Source organism: Trichoderma citrinoviride, assembly GCF_003025115.1.
Source record: "Trichoderma citrinoviride strain TUCIM 6016 unplaced genomic scaffold BBK36scaffold_12, whole genome shotgun sequence".
Taxonomy (NCBI): domain Eukaryota; kingdom Fungi; phylum Ascomycota; class Sordariomycetes; order Hypocreales; family Hypocreaceae; genus Trichoderma; species Trichoderma citrinoviride.
This window is the reverse complement of record NW_020194720.1, coordinates 224,867-244,107: the sequence shown is the minus strand read 5'-3', so window position 1 is coordinate 244,107 and position 19,241 is coordinate 224,867. Positions and strand designations below refer to the sequence as shown.

At 51.6% G+C, this 19,241-nt stretch overlaps 5 protein-coding genes across 5 annotated transcripts; 4 read left to right on the top strand and 1 right to left on the bottom strand.

Annotated features, from left to right (window-relative positions):
• Positions 1-6,495: 6,495 nt before the first annotated feature.
• BBK36DRAFT_6914 (NAD(P)-binding protein) lies at positions 6,496-7,551 on the bottom strand (the record flags this gene model as incomplete). Its single annotated transcript, XM_024898529.1, has 3 exons — positions 6,496-6,966; positions 7,034-7,333; positions 7,393-7,551. The coding sequence occupies 3 exons, from the start codon at positions 7,549-7,551 to the stop codon at positions 6,496-6,498; spliced, it is 930 nt and encodes a 309-aa protein (XP_024746995.1).
• A 1,349-nt stretch (positions 7,552-8,900) lies between these two features.
• Positions 8,901-9,956, top strand: BBK36DRAFT_1125094 (Aldo/keto reductase; the record flags this gene model as incomplete). The annotated part of the gene is made up of 2 exons (XM_024891238.1): positions 8,901-9,200; positions 9,276-9,956. The coding sequence occupies 2 exons, from the start codon at positions 8,901-8,903 to the stop codon at positions 9,954-9,956; spliced, it is 981 nt and encodes a 326-aa protein (XP_024746994.1).
• A 411-nt stretch (positions 9,957-10,367) lies between these two features.
• BBK36DRAFT_1171148 (hypothetical protein) lies at positions 10,368-12,753 on the top strand (the record flags this gene model as incomplete). Its single annotated transcript, XM_024895538.1, has 7 exons — positions 10,368-10,451; positions 10,532-10,924; positions 10,970-11,400; positions 11,456-11,736; positions 11,798-12,429; positions 12,463-12,578; positions 12,666-12,753. The coding sequence occupies 7 exons, from the start codon at positions 10,368-10,370 to the stop codon at positions 12,751-12,753; spliced, it is 2,025 nt and encodes a 674-aa protein (XP_024746993.1).
• A 360-nt stretch (positions 12,754-13,113) lies between these two features.
• BBK36DRAFT_1171147 (hypothetical protein) lies at positions 13,114-14,929 on the top strand (the record flags this gene model as incomplete). The annotated part of the gene is made up of 2 exons (XM_024895537.1): positions 13,114-13,292; positions 13,354-14,929. 2 exons carry the CDS (start codon positions 13,114-13,116, stop codon positions 14,927-14,929), a joined length of 1,755 nt encoding a protein of 584 aa, XP_024746992.1.
• Positions 14,930-16,850: 1,921 nt separating this feature from the next.
• Positions 16,851-18,826, top strand: BBK36DRAFT_1125379 (putative GprK-type G-protein coupled receptor protein; the record flags this gene model as incomplete). The annotated part of the gene is made up of 5 exons (XM_024891277.1): positions 16,851-17,342; positions 17,429-17,596; positions 17,650-17,735; positions 17,800-17,883; positions 17,956-18,826. 5 exons carry the CDS (start codon positions 16,851-16,853, stop codon positions 18,824-18,826), a joined length of 1,701 nt encoding a protein of 566 aa, XP_024746991.1.
• Positions 18,827-19,241: the final 415 nt, after the last annotated feature.

Sequence of the window (19,241 nt, the reverse complement as noted above, 5' to 3'; positions counted from 1 at the left end):
CACCCTCGCTTTTTGCAAGCTTTTCCTCCACGACAGACACTCGACCACGGCGCCCCCTCGGCTGTGTGGTGCACGAAATCATGCCAGTCAGATCTGCCGAGTCTCATCAGCTTCTTCATATGTCCAAGATGCCGCGTCCTCCGCCTGCCGACTTGTCCTCCGGTCCTCTCTCGCTGCATCTCAGCTGGTCTTTCCAAGAATGTCTCTCCGAGCCTCAACGCAACGACGATATGGCTTCACCGATCGATCAGCGATAGCATAGCTGTTTAGCAGCCCGCAAAGGTGTATACGGACATCAGAAGACATGCACATCGCACTGCTGGTGCGTGGTCGAGCGGCGATGCGGATATTCCGGAGTGGACGGGGCCGTGTATAAGTCGGCAGGCGACGACCATGTTGCGGCTTTTGTGCACTCAGCTGCTCTCTTTTGGCTTACTACGAAAGCGAGAATCAAGTGACTCTCGCTCGTTGGTCGTTGCAATCGATGCAACAGTTACTGTTGTGCAATATGTTCGCCGACACCTGGGCTGGAGCGGCTCTACCAAAGTTGGTAGATGAGGATTGAGGGATTTACGTGTTGTGTGGACACGTTGTATCGCGATGCTCAAAGGTGGGGATGGCGCACTAGCATCACCGACAAAAGTCTCTGCGCACGAGTTGGCCACCACATACGATATCAAACGGGCCTCAGCTTGATACAGGGACGAGATATTGGCCCGCGCAAGATCCTCAGAGCCTCTGCAGCCCTTTCTACGCCTCCTTCCGCCGCTGAAACGGGAGGAGGCCTCGCAGCTGGCAGCAGACTTGCGCACGGCCCTTTATAGTCAGGGTTTTCTCTACCTGCCATCGGGGGAGAGGGGCGCCGCGGCATGGTGCAGCGGTCGGGTCAAACTCTCCCCCATGTGGAACGAAGGCCAACAACCGAATCGACGACATCCCGAGTTCGAATCCCGACGACGACGACCGAAAACGACGACAACGAGCCGGACCAGGGGGAGCAGGGGCGCCGTGGTGCAGCGGTCGGGTCAAACTGTTCTTCTGGAGGATGGGTTACTAACAAACAGAGAGAGATGTAGGTGCCAGATTCAACATCTGGCACCGAACTCTTTTGCCATTTTGATGCTCTTTTTTTAGTGTTTTTGCTCTTGCAAAGATGCGCCGCGTGAACGAGAGACGAGGATCGGTTCTACCTCTTTTTTTCCGTTTTCTTTTCTTCCTTCCTTTTTTTTTTCTCCTTATTGTCCTCAATCTCACTCCTTTTCCCTGCTGCAAAGAATGAACTGGCAAAGAAAGAAAACTTTCACAAAAGTTTGGGGCCTGGAGGCTTGCTATCATGATGATTTTGAAGCTGGAGGGACAGGCAGTGCCTGGAGTTTTCACCTCTGCCCCCCGCGCAGCAGTTTCAATTCGAAAGAAAACAGAAAAAAACAATGGAAGAATGAGCGAAAAGAAAAGAAAAGAAAAAATGAGAAGAAAAGGAACAGTCAGAAAAAAAGAAGAGGAAAAAAACTTTGAGCAAAATGAATAGCAGAAGGTAGAAATATACTTAATAAATGAAAGATACTGCATGTTCCTTGCGTTCCTCTGCAGCTTACCTTCGCGCAAACACAGGCTTTCCCTCCGAACAGGGACAAGAAACTCAGCGTACACGCACTTCTTTCGTCGCTTCACTCTCCTTTTACCCCTTTTACTAGCTCCAGATCTTTTCCCTCTATGATCTGGCACCATTATCAGTCGATTTGATATATTTCCAAGGGCCATAAAAAAATCAGAAACCTGCCGTTTCTGTGCCGCGATTCTCGACCTTGTGTCGAAGCAAGATACTGCTGGCCAAACGCTGGCAGGCGCAAACGTGAAAGCTGAGTCATCAAGACGCTGGTTGTTTTCGTGTTCCTCCTCTCCCAGCACTTGCATTATCATCTTCAACGTGTTTTCACCAGAACTGTGAGAATCCTATCCTCCCGTTTCTTTACTTTGGTTGTGGCAGCTCATTCTGTGTGAACTTCGAAGTGACGCGATGGTGACATTTCCGGGACTGTTTCTTCATCTAAGATGCAAGGCCAGCTTGTTTTTGTATTTCCTTGCGGCGCAGAAATTGCGTTTGTACTTGACCATGACCAAACGCGACAGAACAGGCTGAATATCTCCCGAGTCGATTCCCCAGGTTGAACCGCCGGGGCTGGTTGAGGATCCCCTTTCACAGCAGACACTATCCGAACGCTTCGGACGCCTCAAGGAGGTGCTGAGTCTTTTCTTCTTCTTTTTAGAGTTGGTCAAGATGATACATGGTATTAAGTATATGCGCAATCCACAGGAAGCCATCGAAAGCTCGCGAAGACGTCAAGGCCTGAGGATCTGCCACGAGGTATGGGCCACGACCCGTCCAGAATTCGATCTCTTTCTCGTTACATATGCTTCGCCGGCCGATGTGCTGAGGCATGACCTGACGGGCTAAAGATATGTCCAGCGGGGGACCGAAGAAATCTGCGATTCGCACTTGTCCGAAAGCCTTGCGACATCTTTGGAGCTGCTGCTCTGAGAATGTGAGTTTCCTTGCCAGCTCAAGGCTCCTTGGGATTATTCCACAAGTAGCTGACGAGTCACGAAGTTTGAACGCACAGTATACCGGACGAGATATACGAATACGCTTCCACCAGACTGCAGTCACCGGAAAAGTCCAAAATCTATCGGACACGAACCGACGATCGCGCATAGTGGCACCCTGTTCAACTGGTTCAGCGGCGTGGTAAGGCGCGTTGGACCACAACATTAGTCCGCCTGTATCTCGGGATGGGTCTCTCGGACATCGTTGTGGATTATCATAACCCCGGGTCCCTCATTTGTCTACCTTCCAGATTTTCAACGCTGTCACCTTTACAGGTACGGTCCTCATGGATCAGCGGAATTTGCCTGGTACACCAGCAGACCACCCGCCCCATCGCACTTGATACTGGAATCCTGATCCTTTGGACTCCGAGTCGCTTGCCGACATGTTGACTTTGCGAAGACCGGCCTATACATATACATGCTCCAGCCTACGCATGCGGCTCTTGGTCCAGGTCGCAGAGGGGTTGATTCAAGCCCGCCTTGAGGAGAAGTTCGAATGATGAGCAGTGTCTGCCCCCAGGCCGTCCCTGGACACTGGTCTAGATGGCGGAGGGCCTCTATCAGGCATCCGCAGAGAAGAGTCTCGTCTGGAGGGCTATCCCCATCACAGAGCTGGAAAACAACCTCGTCAAAGCCACTGCCCTGGAGAATATAGGTCAATGATATTTGTGTTGTCAAAAAAAGGAAGCGTGATGGTTACGACGCGGCCTGACGAAATGCAGACCATGATAATTAGGACGCAATGGCGATGCTAAAAGCGACCCTGACAGCTCACTGAACGACAGAGATTCGACAAGTCGTCATAAGCGCTTTCTGAGGAGGAATGGTCTCTTGATGTCGAAGGAGTTTTTGATGATTTCGGGCTTGTTCAGCAAAGCTTGTATCTTGTCTCTCCTCCGCCACGACAAGAATAATGGCTACATGTAGCTGTCCCGTGTGTTGGAAACCCTATGACAATGTGGAGAACTCACAGGAACATACAGAGCATACATGGCCCGCGACACTCGATATTTCGTCCTGGAAGCCCTGCGCATGCTCACCACATACAATGGAAATCCTATGGCCCAATAGATTCAAATGGTTGCCCCTGAGGGCGTGGTCTTGCGCGAAGTCCTGGAGGTGGTGTTCCAGACGAGGACTAACACGGGAAGAGATAACGAAGGCTTTCTTAGAAGGAATTGGGATAGGGAAATGGGATTACGGTGGTTTTCTGGGAAGGAAGAATGAGATTATGGTATTACCTGGGAAGTGAGCATGGGATTATAGAATTTGGACTGGGAGACGCCTGGGGGTCGCATTCTTTTCTCCCCTCCGTACATGAAAGGGGCGGAAGGCTCGGAGGGGGAGGGTAGCTCTTCCTGATCACAGCTCTGTTGCTGGGGACCCGGCCTTTTTCTCTTTACGCACACACACGCTAGTTATATATGTCAACAAACTCGTGTCTTGATCCAGCTTTTCCACACGGTGACCATCAGATCTTTCTAGTAACCGGGCCACTACGAGCTTCTTCTCTGGCAATGCCGGTGCCGCCGAGGATCGGAACATCAATTTCCATCGTCCTTTTGCCAGCGTCTACTTACAGCTTATGATGCAGGCTAGGATGACGGAGGCTGCCAGCCAGCGCGGAGACGAAAAGGTTGGCAATGGAGAAGGTGGGTTGTACAACGTTATGAGGTGTGTTCTTTAGCAATTTAACTGCCTCGAGTCCTCGACACATCCAACAACCACTCAGTCGTCATCTCGCCAACCAGTGCCGCCTCCGGACAGCCACCATCCAGCACCACCCATCACCAACCACCCTTGTTGACGCCGGACGCCGTGCCCCCGAGGCGCTGGCCGCCCCCACGCCTCTCGTTCGACGTTGAGCGCCGACGACCGTCGTCAAGTCGCCTATCTCTGCTTCCCATCACCGAGAAATTGATACCGACTGAGTCGGGGTTGTGGGCTTCGCGATAGCGTCCAACCTTCGTCAAGTCGCAGTCTATGTTGACAGCTGGCTTAATATGGATAGATGCGTCAGCTGGGTTTATTGTCTCCTCCAGGCCATAGCGACGACACCCCCATTCAGTTGGATTTTCACATAGCATAACGCTCCTGCCGGGGGAAGAAAATTGCGGGACGATTGGAACAGGGGTCCCCTTGAGTTCCATGACTCCGTCATCTAGGTCTGGCACCTCAAGACTCGGAAGTCCTCTCAGGCCCTTTTTTGCCTTTGCTCACTACCGAGAGGAATGATTCCACTCTGCCTATATGCACTTTATTCCTTAGAGACTTGAGCTGGGCCTGGTGCTTTGTGGGTAGGAGCTTGACGAAGCTGGGGTAAAGGCGCTGTTTGGCGTCAAGTGTCTAGGCATGATGCCTCGCGACAATGGATGATCAGGGTCAACTCCAATTCCACTGGATGCCATACCATTCTCGCAAGCCCCGCAAGAATATCGCACCCCCGTATCAAGACTCATAGAAGCATTCGCAGAAATCCAGGCCATTAAAGAGGGATAATCGCTGACGCCAGAAGGGATTCATTCCGAGGACTGGACTCTGGACACACTTTCGAGGTTCTTTTTCTTTTGAGATTCGTTCCGAGAACTTAACCCTGGACACACTTTCGAGGTATTTTCCTTCTAAGCAAAGACGGTGCAGAGAATATGAAGAGGGCACTTGAAGTAGCCTGAACACACTGCCAATTTGAGGGAATACCAAAGCCCGAGAGACGCGACGGAGGCGACACCTTTCGTGGAAACATTGGGTCCTTGCCGGAAATGGGTCAAGACTTGCTCTGAGATTTTTAAGCCAAATAAAAATACATATCGACGGTTGTCTGTGTCAGGACGCAACCCACCCATTGTGTACTGCCTAGTCCATGTGATACGCAAGCGCGGTCGCCCCAAGACGTTGAGGAAAAGCTCGGTTTCAGCTCTATCTAAGGAGTTACGATACAATGTCCGTCCTCCTGCAGTACATCTTCTTGAAGATAGTCTTTAGTAAGCAAACAAGAATCTGGGAAGCCAATGGCCCTTGATGAAGTCCCACTGTTCCCGCATGCTTCATGACCAGCAGAACAAGTCGTTGATGTATATCAGCAGTGCCGTCCAATCGCCAGGGCTCAGGAAGGCTGGCAAAGATGGGCTCAGAGCAAGATCCTAGGAGACTTCAGAGGCAGTACCTATTCTTCTAGCGCCTTCTCCTGGTCATACCATGGGCCGTGTGGACTTCTGTTGCTGTGTGCCAGCCTGCAGCATCTGAGAGAGTTCCTGTCGCGTGTCGTTCTTTACTTACGACAAAAGCTTGTTAGCAATATTTGGGAGACTGGGACTGCTCGGAGGCTTTTGAGACTACTTTTGCTATACTCCCCTTGTACCCTTTTTCTATTTCCCTTCGTTTCCCCGTTTTCTGTCTTCGTCTGTCTTGCCGAGCATATACTTTCCCGAGCCTCGAACCACAGGTTTCTATATAAGATCGTCGTGGACAGCCACTCGGTCAGTTTGTGTCGTAATGAAGAGGACTTTAGTTAGGCCGTACAATTTATGTATACCACGATCAGTTGACAGGGAAGTGCATGTCTTTATTACATATTCTCTGATCGCCAGTGAGGCGACCCTACGACCATTGTACAGACCAGGACTCTTTGCGGTCGTGTTGTCGACATAAAGAAGCCCCATGTCCGCGTTGAACTTCTAAAATAACTTGGTCGAATCTTTAAGACTGTGAATCAAGAGCCCATGGGGACTCTGAAAGCATAGTTTACGAAGAAGTGAAAGGAAGTGATCGGTCTATTACTAGAAAGTCAATCGCTCACTGCCGGTCAGGTCATATAGAAGGTCTTGTCATAAGTCATATCCAACCAGATCAACCCCCGTGGCTTGTCACGTAGGCACTGGCATGTCATGTTTAAGCAGTTTCAAACTGCTCCCTGCCAAACTTGCCCACCAAATCCATCCTCAATTCGTTCTTCGCCACAATCTCATCCTTGCGAGCCACCAGCTCTTCGACATCCCAATTCGCCGATATGACCCTCCCGCCGAGGAATCCAGACCTTGCTGGATCCGCGGCGATCCACACACACAGCCCGCCCGTCAGCGTGGGGGAGTCGAGGTCAAAGTCGAGAAAGTCCTTGTTCATGTCCGTGTCCACGAGACCCGGATGGATGCTCACGACGTTGAGCGTGTCCCCGTAGGCCGCATGAAGATGGGTGCACCACTGCTGGCTGGCGAGCTTGCTGACGCTGTAGGGGGCTATGATGGGATACACGAGCCAGGCGCCTGAGGTGCTGATGTTGATGATTGTTGCGGGAGTGGTTGGAGTTGGAAGGGCGGAGATGAAGTATTTGGATACGATGAAGAAGCCCTTGACATTGATTTCCTAGAGAAGAGAGACTCGTTAACCCGATAATCAATTGTCAGTTCTTGGACGTAGGGGAATAACGTACAAAATTAAGCCACCATTCGTCGACACTGGCTTCATGGAGCGTCGGACCGCCTTTGTTCGTGGCCACGTTCACCCCGGCATTGTTCACGAGAATGTCTGCGTGTCGGCCATATCGCGCCTTGATCTTGTCGAAGAGCGATGCCACAGCAGCTTCGCTTGTGATATCTAGCGCAACAAGTAGAGTCTCGACGGCTGGATTGATGCGGTGGACTTCCTTCTCGACGTCTTGTAGCTTTGCCTCGTCGCGCGCAACGAGAACCAGGCCGTGGGGGCCTGCCTTGGCGAGAGATGGCACGATGCCCTGTGCACGGCAATCTAGTCAGCCTTCTTATACTCCCTTGACAGCTGAGGATGACAAACTCGGGCCCCAATACCGCGGCTTGCTCCCGTCACGATGGCAATCCTGCCAGCCAGAGAGTTGGTAGGCTTGGATGGGTCGATAGCCGGATAGACATCCTGGAATACATTCTTGGTGTACTGCAGGGAGGCAACAAAGTAATCTTTAGGAAGGCTCGCCATGGCTTCAATGATAGGCTTTGTTCGAGTCTGTAAGTTGCACTGTTGATGAGCATATCTAACGCCTCTCCAGTTTCTCTTATAATACTCCATCAAGGTGATCGGGTTTATCGTACCACTTTAGTCATGTATGTAATTATTTACAAGCAGCTGCGGAGAATTCCCCGCGATATTCCGCTGTCCAAACACTTTCACCTTGCAGACATATCCACTCACATATTTTCTTGTATATCTGATCAACACAGCATGTATTACTCCATCGTCGGTTAATCGGCTGACGCCACAGCACACTGGCGTCGCTATGCTTCTGCAGGGTTACATTTCTTGGGATGAAGTCGGTCAAATACGCCTGTTGTAGATGTCAATACCACTGCGGACGAATTCATTAGCCATCCATTCGGCATACTCGCCGAGGGGTTCGGCTTATTACAACGAATCTCCGGAGTAGCGGTCTCCCTTTCTTGACTGGGCAAATGGTCTATAGTTACAGCGTGAACAGCACCAAATTTCATTTAAATTTAGGAAGCTGTCAGAAATCATGACCGTGATATGCAGGGATGCCGACTTATACTCGTATATAAGCAGCGGCGGCACAGCCTCAACATCACAACACCACAACATCCATCCATCTCATGGAGACTTTGTATACTAAAAGTAAGTAAACGACCAAGTTTATAAACTGTTGCCAGCCTTAACAGTGCACCAATAATCGTCAAGGGACATGGACGGCTGCTTTGAAATCGTATAGTCTCAATTCCGGCCCACACAAGCACTAGGGGGGGCGGGGTCTGTCTATGCATCATGGTTTCCACGCTTACAAATACAGCATCCATCTATCTCCAGAACTTGCTATCCGCTACTATTCGTTGCTTCGGATTTCTCTCCGCAACTTTCAGGTGCTGGGAACAGTTGTCAAGGGTTGAGCGGGTGGCTTGGTAGTGTTCGATAAACCCCTATATCCGCACGCGAGTCGGTTGGCGATTGGTTCCTGACTCCACCAGCTTGTTTCCACTCCTTTCAACTCGTTTAACTATGTCATGGATGGTTGTGAAGTCGTTGCGCCATTGGAAGAAATCAGGCCAGCAACTCGATCTGTGTATCCACGCAATGGCATCATCGGAATTAGCACATTGACGAAGAGCGAGCCTCGGCTGGGCGATGTGCGCGAGTGCATGCGTGGTCTTGGCCATTGACAACTGAGACTGTTTACCTGTGTATAAAAAGGACCATGGCCTCCCGAAACTAGGCTCTTCTCCAACTCAGTTGTTATAGAATTTGCAGATTTACTTCTCGATATTATACAGTCCCTCGATATTGCTCAATATAGTTAATCCTCGAAATCAATAATCAACATGGGATCGGTTAGCAAGCCTCATCTCGTCTTCGGCGCTGCCGGCTTCAACACCGGCAGCGCATTCCCAACCGCAGAACATGCCCGCGAGGTGCTCGACGCCGTTGAGAAAGCGGGCATCAAGCAGCTCGACACGGCCCAGCTGTACGGCCTTAGCGAGCAGATCCTGGGAGAGATCAAGGCGAGCGAGCGATTCATCATCGACACGAAGCACGTTGGAGGATTTGCTCCTGGCGAGTCGACACGGGAAAAGGTCGTGGCGAGGGGGCTAGAGAGTTTGAAGAAATTGGGTGTGGACAAGGTACTTACTCGCCTCTCCTACCTTTACATATAACTTCTTCTCGACGCTTCATGATGCTAAGATTGTGATGCATAGGTCAACATCTTCTACATCCACGCACCGGACAATAGCGTGCCTCTTGAGGAGACTCTGGCCGGCATCGACGACCTCTATCGCCAGGGCAAGTTCGAAAAGTTCGGCCTCTCAAACTTCAACGCGGACGAAGTCAGAGCCGTTCTCAAGATCACCAAAGAAAAGGGCTTCGTCCCTCCGACAGTCTACCAAGGCAACTACAATGCCGTCGCTCGCAAGCTGGAATCGGATCTTTTCCCCCTCTTCCGCGAGAACGGCATCTCCTTCTACGCCTACAGCGCCATTGCGGGCGGCTTCCTGACAAAGTCCAAGGAGCAGCTGTTGCAGGAATCCGGCGGCGAGGGCAGGTGGAGCAAGTCGTCACCGATCGGACAGATGTACCACAAACTGTACAACCGGCCAAAGCTCCTGGAAGCCCTGGACATCTGGGAGAAGACGGCGGCCGAGGCGGGCATTCCCAAGGCCGAGATGGCGTATCGATGGGCGGCGTATCATTCGGCGCTCAAGGAGCAATTTGGCGATGCGATAGTGCTGGGCGCGAGCAAGATTTCGCAGCTGGAGCAGACGGTTGCGGGATTGCAGAATGGGCCGTTGCCGGAGGAGGTTGTGAAGAAGATTGACGACATTTGGGAGCTTGTCAAGGATGAGGCGCCGAGGGACAACTTTGAAATTCAGCGGAAATAGGCGACTAGGGTAGAAGAAAAGAAGTAAATGCTAGAGTTAACCGCAAGAGAAGAAGAGCTGTGAGAGACAACTCCATTGACAATTTCACGATTTCCCATGCACGTAAAGGCTTACGTAGATCAAGGCTGAGTGAGGTTGGAGAAGAGACTAGATATAATGCTCTGCGTTCCGATTGGAGATTCATTAAGCTTACTTTGTCTCCTCTTGCTCCTAGTCAGCCTCACATTGAAGCATAAGACTAAGTGAGTTGAGCTGACAAGAACTGGGTCCCCGCATTTCCATCATCCTTTTCAATGTCGGCGGGCGGCACAAACGAGGTGCCGCGTTTCTGCATCTCCAACTACCGACGCGGGACTTATGCAGCAGCCGCGTCAATCAATTGACTCAACGACCCCGTCACGATTCGGCAGAATGAGCGCCGCATCTACCGAAAAGACAATTCCCAGCCAAGGAGTTGAGACGAGAAGGTCAACTTCCCTCAACCGCACCTGTGAGGTAACCATCACATCCACAACCCCCGTCACCTCCGCTATGTGGACGTCCAATCGTAGGTAGACTCACATTCACAACTCTAGGGTTGTCGCCAGAGAAAGATCAAATGCATCGTCGCATCCCCTCAATCATCCACCAACTCCCAGAAGTGCGCCCGATGTTCCAAACACAATTTGGACTGCGTCTTCCTTCCTCCCGCCATCAGAAGGAGGCGCAACAATAAGAACGAGGCCAGGATCAAGGATCTCGAGCGGAAGCTGCAGCAAATCCAGGATGCCCTTGCCGAGTCACCAGCTGACGTCGACCCCGGCATGGTCTTTTCAGAAGGATCCCACTCTGGCGATGCCATTGAGTCGTGGCATCCAGACTTTCAGCAGCCGTCCGCTTCGTCCACTTACTCACTGCCGCCAGAAACGTTTCTTACCTCAACTTGCCTCTCTTATGTTACCTCAGAAGATCCCATATCAACTAGTTTAGTAAGCCCCGAGCTTGCAAACGAACTGTTTACAACACTCTGCCAGACTCTGGCGCCCATTTATCCTCTGGTGCATCTTCCCCCACATTGGACATGGCAGCAGACTAGAGAAGCGAAACCTGCTCACTTCAGAGCCATCCTAACGGCTGCTTCGAGCGAGCGCGACCCGGCATTCTTCAAGGCCATGTTCCGCAACACAGGCATGTATGTCACAGAAGAGGTCTCCATAAAGGGCAACAAGTCGCTTGACCTGATTCAAGCGTTTCTGGTGCTATCAGCGTGGTACTGCCCCATGGATGATTTTCGAAAGCTGAAGTTTAGCCAGTACGCAAACTTGGCGGCAAGTATGGTATTGGACTTGAGGTGTTCGAATGACGAGCAGTATCGGATACCATCGGCTAGGGAAACGTTTATGAACTCAGAGCAGTTGAACGAGACGTGTCGAACGTTTCTGGCATGCTACTTCTTTTGTTCAAGGTATGTATCAAGTCAAGGACAAGAGCGATCTTCTCGGACTAATACTGGTTTCAAGTATGGCGTTCTCTTATCGACGACCCAGTGTTCTCCGCTACCAATCTTGGGTTGATGCCTGCATAAGAGTGCTCCAAGCAGCACCGGCTATCTCCCTAAATGACTCCCGACTGATAGAGTGGACAAAGCTCCAGATCATTGCGGAGGAATGTATGTCAGCGGCTGGACTCGATGATGAGTCCAATGTCTGTTTAGCGGACGACAGAGTTCGGCGAGTATTAAAGCTTGGCATTGAAAGAGTGGTGTCGTGGAAGCAACAGGTTTCCCCTGAGGTTATCCATCGTAAGGCCACCCATTCAGAAACTACTGAATTGTTCGAGGTCTGCAGTCTGACGATACGCAGAACCGATAATAATCCACTACTACATGGTGCTGATCAGCCTCCACGAGCCGGCCTTTTACGAGGGGCATGATATGCAGGACTTTCGACCGCCATACAGACTGCGTCCTCTACCTCTGGCCAAGAGCCTAGATCATCCCGATTCAATCACCATCGCCAACTCCCTTGTCCAGTGCGTCAGCTTAGCACAAACAGTAATCAACACGTTTCTGAACACCCCAACGGAAACCCTCAGAGTCCTGCCCGTCATCGTATACACCCGAATTACTTACGCAGCAGTCACGTTGATCAAGTTTGACGTTTCTGCCCGGATGCCGCAGAGCGTTGCGTGCATGTTGGATGACATCCAGCTGAGCCCAAAGGTGCTGCTGTTACAGCTTCTCGACAAATTGACCGCGGCTGCGGGGAGCGAGAATGTTCTTGTGCCGGTTGTCTTTCGAGGGGCTTTGGCACGGATGACGAGGTGGTATATCGACCAGTTTGAGAGCTTTCAGGAGCCGGATCAAGAGGAAGTCTTTGAACCGATGATGTATATTGGGGTTGATGCTGAGAGCAGTAGCGGTTTGGATGCTGGTTATGGAGGCGGTGTTGAACCGCATGGGCTTGTTACGGATGCAAGTGTCAACTTTTTGGATGTTATGGGAACTCAGCATGTAAATTATCCATAGCTCCATGCACATAAAATAACAGCCCCAGTGGTAGCATTTTGTGAGACGGACTACAGAGTCGTCTCCCTCAAGTCAACTTCTACAATCCATCTATCGGACGAGCTTGACACGAGTACGTTTTGCCTTTCGAATCAACGGTGGAAACGAGTTGCGTTCGAAACTTTCAGATACTTATCCCATCATGTTCAATATGGAAGATGCAGAAGCCAATGCTTTCTACTTGTTGTCGCACGCATACGCGGATCTTCCTACGCCCCAGCCAAGTGGCGCTCCTATAAGCGCGGTTTTTGACAAGGGCCGCGCTCCGCTCCAGCGCGGCAGATGATGGATGCTTTTCGCACCGAAATGGCCAGGGGCAGCAGAGGCTCCCCAAGATGAATGACTGGGAAGTTATTCTCCGTGTCCCACTATCAGGCCTCAAAATATGACTCTTGACGTCGATATGCCTGTCAGGGGGGTCGAGACAAGGCGTTCTGACGCGTCTTCGTGCTGTCGTATTGCGTGGCTGTATCCCGTCTATGCTCCAGGAGCACATTTACACCAATGCCCTCATCTATATAAACCACCGTCATTCAGGACTCTACAGCTTAAAAGTACTTCCGGACAGCAAAAAATTCTTACAAATCCAGCAATTACCTTCAACCCGGCGACATGAGGTTCAAGGCTCACTTTCTGTTGGTCATTTCTGGTGTAAGCCAGCTAGTCTCTGTGAACGCTGCATCCTGTAACGATACGAATGATGCCTCAGCCTTACTGGAAAGAGTCATTGACTCAATCGGAGGACCGAAGGCTCTAACAGAAGTTCAAAGACTGGTGTTCAAAGTTGAAGGGTAAGCTTCCTCCACGACTCCATCTCAACAAGCCAGAAGAGACATCTAACGAAAAGCATAGCATCTACCGCTCACAAACCCTGACCCAAAACTACAACCTCTACCACTCCGATCAATCCGTCGCCGAGGCAGGCTCGGAGACACTCTCCTTTGACTTCTCGTCAGATCTCCGCGCTCGCCTCGACCGATATTACCGATACAATGACTATTGGATCTGGGCACAACCGGGCCTAGAGCCGTCCATGAACTACAGCATCGTTCTCAAAGATGGCGAGGACGGATATGCTTGCTTTACCGAGAGGCAAAACTCCTTCTTCGTCAACGATCCGACCCAGACGCTGGGCTATGCGGATTCGTTCCTCGCGGATTATTTGGTCCATCAAGCGAAGCAATTTGCACTTCCCTGGTTGCTGCAGCAGATGACTCTATCGGCGTCTCGCCTTCGGGCATGCGACACGATCGAACCACTTACTAAGAATCGCTTCACCGTTCTGGAATTGGACAACCTTGGGCTCAGTCTCATCGTGAATGCAACGAGTCATCGACCTTACAAGATACGCTCTCTGGAAACACACGCAACGTATGGCAATGTCACAAACGACTTGCTTCTATCGAATTACTCCACTGTCGCCTTTGACAACAACCCCGACCTCAAGCTTCAACTGCCCCATCGCCTGCAAACAATCTTCAACTCCAGCGACGTTCTCGAAGATGTCAAGCTGGACAGCATCTCAGTCAATTCACCGATTAAGGCCGGTTTCTTCGACCCCGACTTACCAGCTCAAGACACTTCCTCTCCTCAGGCACCCAAACAAAGCTCCCTCTACCCTCGCTCCGAAGTCCACGAATTCTTCGAAGCCGGTCTCTGGGGTGGTCCGTTCGAGGCCTTCTTCAACACCTCCGACGTTGTCGTCACGCATCCAATCCCTGACATTCCCCAGATCATGGCCGTTTACGTCGGTTACGCAGACTACGTGCAGCTTGTCCTCAATTTCACCGACGGCGTCCTGATTACCGATGCGGCGCCTCACCGGTCTCGGATCCTAATTCAATGGGTCAAAGAAACGCTTAACAAGACCGTTACGCACATTGTTCCAAGCCATCACCATCGCGACCATGCCGGAGGTGTGCCAGACTATGTCAAGGCTGGGGCAACACTCGTCGTCCCTGAGGTGGCCAAGAGATTCTACGCTTCAGTCAACAACGGCAACGTCAGATTTGCCACATACAGCGAGAGCAAGCCGTTTGTCTTGAAGGATGAAAACATCCAATTCCGTTCCCTGTGGAGAGATGAGAGTCCCCACGCGCGAGACTGGTCGTACGGCATCGCAACATTGGCATGTCCGACAGGAGACGAGGGCGTCGTCGCCTTCGTGGCAGATGTATGGAGCCCTGATCCAGACGATTGCGGTATGGGAGATGCCGTGCGATTCGACATTGGATATGCGAGACAGTGGCTGGATGCAGCTGTGGAGGACGGGCTACCGAGAGGGACGGTCGTGGTGGGAGCGCACGGGGGGAATACCACGATTGACATGCTGGAGAGTCTGATTGCCATCACTGGGTATGAGTATCCTGACCTGGGGGCAAAAGACTGGAAGGCTGGTGGTGCACTTTGCGAGCATCATAGGTCGTGATTGGGCTCGGTCTGTTGATCAGATACGAGAAGAGGCGGTAATCTTCTATTCGCAATTAAGCAGGCAGCGTGACTGGTCTTTCTCAGATCAGTCACTGCCTTTATTCTTGATGTAGACTATGTTAATGATACATTTAGAATTGTTGATATAAGATTCCTTGGAGCTGCCTGTCGCGAGAGTTTCGGGCTCATCATTCAAGTTCAAGGCCTTTACCACGCTACAACAGGAACAGAAACAGCAGCAGACAGCCTGAATCACGGTTTGACAGCATGGGAAAAAGTACGTCAATGAGTCCTATTAATGAGACGAGAATGCACATCTTGAGAAGAATATACCATCCGTGCGTAACTCGATCTGTGCAGCAAGTACACTCTTTATGCGAACAGGATGCATCTCCAGGATCATCTCTCCCGCTCTCACGGTACCCTATCCTATGTCACATCTACGTCCAAGGGCAACACAAGTCCCATTTCGGTTCTTCGATTGGCGCAGGGCCCAAATTGCCCGATCATCGCACCCAACACGCCAAAACTCACGGCACACGAGCAGCCAAAACCCCTTGCATGAAAGAAATGGCACGGTCCCCCGATAATGACAAATTGTGTGTCCCAGCTGTTGGTACCGGGTTACTCATGGATCGATTCGGGAAGTGTCACACTGACTCTGCTGCGGTACGCAGAGAGCAACGTGCCTTGTCCGTGAAGCTGTGTCACAGGGCAATATGCGAGCACCGTGGCTGTGGATAGACAATGGAAGACCGTGACCAAGGTCAAATTGAAAGGTAGGTTATCACCCAGCAGTCAAAGAGACGGGGGAATGTGCGAGCTGATGAGATTGAAAGGAATCTGAAGAGCAGAGATGCCTATGAGACAACTGCAAGTTAAGGCATCCAAGCCAAGCTTCGTGTACTTGACAGATCAGAGAGAAACGAACGACCATCAGGCCACACTCAATATACATCCAGCCGCCACTTTGAGCAAAAATGCAAGACGCGGCCGGTCCAGCATAGCGTCAAAGCGTCAACAAGGGAGACCGACCGGCTTTGTCGATGCGGGGATCGGCCGTACCGCGATGCAAAGATCCCTGCCGTCCCAAGAGATGCACGGCGTTAAGATCTGGTCGATGAGATGAGATTCGCTAGATGCGAGTGCCTTATGTATCGCCCTCAGCCCATAATGGGAAGAGATGCAGCTGATGCTACGATGCTCACTGCTTCCCCTGTAAGCCTCGTCGAATCACGCCCCGATCTTGGTACGCCACAGCTGCAGTGCCAAGACTATAATCTCCTTATTATTCCTTGTCTTTTACGAGCCATACTTTTTCCTTTTTCCAGGCCTAGCCCTGGATGGCAGAGAATGAGACATGTTTTGGGCGATACAGCAGCCAACGTGACAGAATCCGGGTATTCGTTCCCTGGTCTTGGCTTCAATCTGGCTTCTGTCCGCCTTTCCCTCGCATTATATGTCCCAGTAGGTATTTCATCACCCTATGATCTCAACCTGGGCGCTTTCACTACTGGCAGAGGAGCACTCGCTTACTTCTTCCTAGGCCGTCTCAAGACAGCCTCCCTATCAAGATGTCTCTCATTACTCTACGCATCCAGAAGCCAGCGGTGACACAGCATCTATTAGCCCAGTGATCAACAACATTGAAGCAGACTTACAAAGAGATCTGCCGCATTGTCCCAGGCAAACGATCCAAGACAGACCATCTTATGTAATGGAAGAATTGCGGTAATACTTTCACCATGCCTCGAAGCAGACATAACAGATGTAGCATCCCCTCCGTCCAACCCCTTTCCCAACACCTGGAGCTTCCTTATTAGCATAATTCTGCCTTGAGCATGCTTCGCAAGCCCTCCCCTCCCTGAGCACCTCGAATCTCTTCTTTCATCGAGTTTCTTCATAGAACAGCTGCCACCATGGCATCCGCCTACACACTCCCGCCAAGTTCCCCCAACTGGGACGGCGTCGGCATCTTCTACATCTCGTGGTGCGCAACATGGACGACCCTCGTCCTCGCCGGCATGATCTTCTGCTGGCTCAACCGCAGCCTCCCCGTCCTCAAGATCCGCGGCCTCCCGCTGTCCTTTTGCGCCATCGCCTTCCTGCACTTCTACTGGATCCTCGCACAAATCACGTATCCCGTGGGGCGCACCCTGCCGCTCGTCCTCGCGTACGACATCCAGTACTTCTTCATGAGCCTCTGGTTCCCGCTCGGCGTGGCCTTGTTCCACGCGTCGAACCTGCGCTTCCTCCGCGTGGCTCAGCTGCAGAGGCAGTTTACGCATCCGGCTGCTCGTCGGGTTGAGCCGGCCTGCAGCGGCGGCAAGGCCTCATGGCTTTGTCGTCTGAGGGGTTATGATCATACGAAGCGGTCGCTGCTCTTCATTGGCCTTGGGATGGTCGTTCAGGTGCGTTGTACTCTCGACGCCGCGCTTCCAGACAAGGCAGCACCGCTTGCTCTTCTGTCTTTGATGTGCTGACCGGTTGTATTCAGCTCCTGCTTGCCGTTGGCATGTGGCTAGCTTGTCGAAAATACCATCCCACGTTTGGCATTCCTGGAACCGAACTTCGCGGCGCGACAATCGCGGAGCAAGTGGTTGAGCTGGGCCGCGGCTGGGAGTGGTGGCCTTCGGTTCTTTGGCAGGTCGTCTGGACGTGGATTGTATGTCACGCTTATAACGCGAACCGTCGTCGCCTTGGCTAATGTTCTCCTAGGTTGCGCCCTTTCTGACATGGCGAGCATGGGGGATCCGTGATACCATGGGATGGCGGACACAAACCATCGGCTGCTGCATCTCCAAGTAAGCTGGGCCTGTCCTCCGCCAGTGTTGATACCCGTTTCCATACGACTAACCATTGATTCAGTCTCCATGCGACACCAATGTTCATGATAGCATCCTACGTTCCCGCCTTTGATAAAGTGAATCAGTATTTTTCACCTAGCCAATGGTGAGTGCAAGTCATCGCAAACGCAATGTTTATCCATCGAACAGGCGGACTGATTCACCATTCTCCGTCCAGGATTCACCTTTCCATCCTCATGTTTGAGATATTCACAGTCTTCGTCCCCGTCGTCCAGGTGTTCAGATTCTGGGCTCAGCAGAAGAAGGCAGCCCGTCTGAATGCCGAATGGGACAGCTTGTCAACTGCCCACACGCTCTGCGCGTCTCCATCGGAAGACTGGATAATCTCCACCAAGTCCTCGACATCAAAGATGAGAGCGGTCGATTTATTTGATGAAGATCTCGGCGACCGCTTCCTGACAATGAACGTCCTGGAGCAGGTCCTCAGCGAGGATCCCGGCCCGCTGCAGGAGTTCTCCGCCCTGAGGGACTTTTCGGGAGAGAATATTGCCTTTTTGACCACCGTTGCGAAATGGAAATCCTCCTGGACCGAGAAAGTGAGCAGCGAACAGAGGCTGCAGGTGTACAACGGCGCACTGGAGATTTACATCGACTATATCAGTCCCAAAGACGCCGAGTTTCCCCTCAATCTGTCGTCCAGCGAAGTCGGGCGTATGCAGGACATGTTTGAGGAGGCCGCTCGCATCGTCTGCGGAGAGTCCAATGTCAACTCAGCAACACCTTTCGACGTTGAAGTCGCGCCTTTTCAGATTTGTGAGACCGACAGTCCTTTCAAGTCAAATTGCAGGGGCACCCACAGGGCGAAATACCATGGGGAAGTCCCTGACGTGTTTGATGCAACAGTTTTTGACAGCATAGAGAGCCATGTCAAGTACCTTGTCTTGACAAATACTTGGCCAAAGTTTGTCGACGAGATGACGCGGTCTAGGAGGCGGCGGTCGACTGAGACGGCGCGAACAGAAGGGACGTGGAAGTCGGGATCAACCCTCACGAATAGGATAATGCATTTGGTCAATCGGATTATCTAGGTATGGTTTCGTGGGCGAGGGGTGCGTCATTATGTCCAGAGAGATTTAGAGGGACGGGTATTGTGGGTTCATCACATGTTGATGTAATAGGAGGAAATATATAAAGACGACTCGGATAGATTGTGGGATTCGAATAGTCAGCCTATGGTCTTCGTCCCCACGTTCCGTGTGGGATGGTTGAGAACGAATTACACGTAAATCGGGCAATTCCTCAGCCCTAGCATGCAAGTTGCTGCATGTGAATGACGGATCCAACTGTCGAAGGAAAGGAGGTCTCCATCGCATGTCCTGATTACCGATGCAGCCCTGTCCATAGTTGTGGCTCGACGGTAAATATGCAATTGGTCAGTCCAGTCGTTCACTCAAAAGCTCCCTCAAGCCCCCCGTCTTTGATTCCAAAAGGTGTGGATAATCG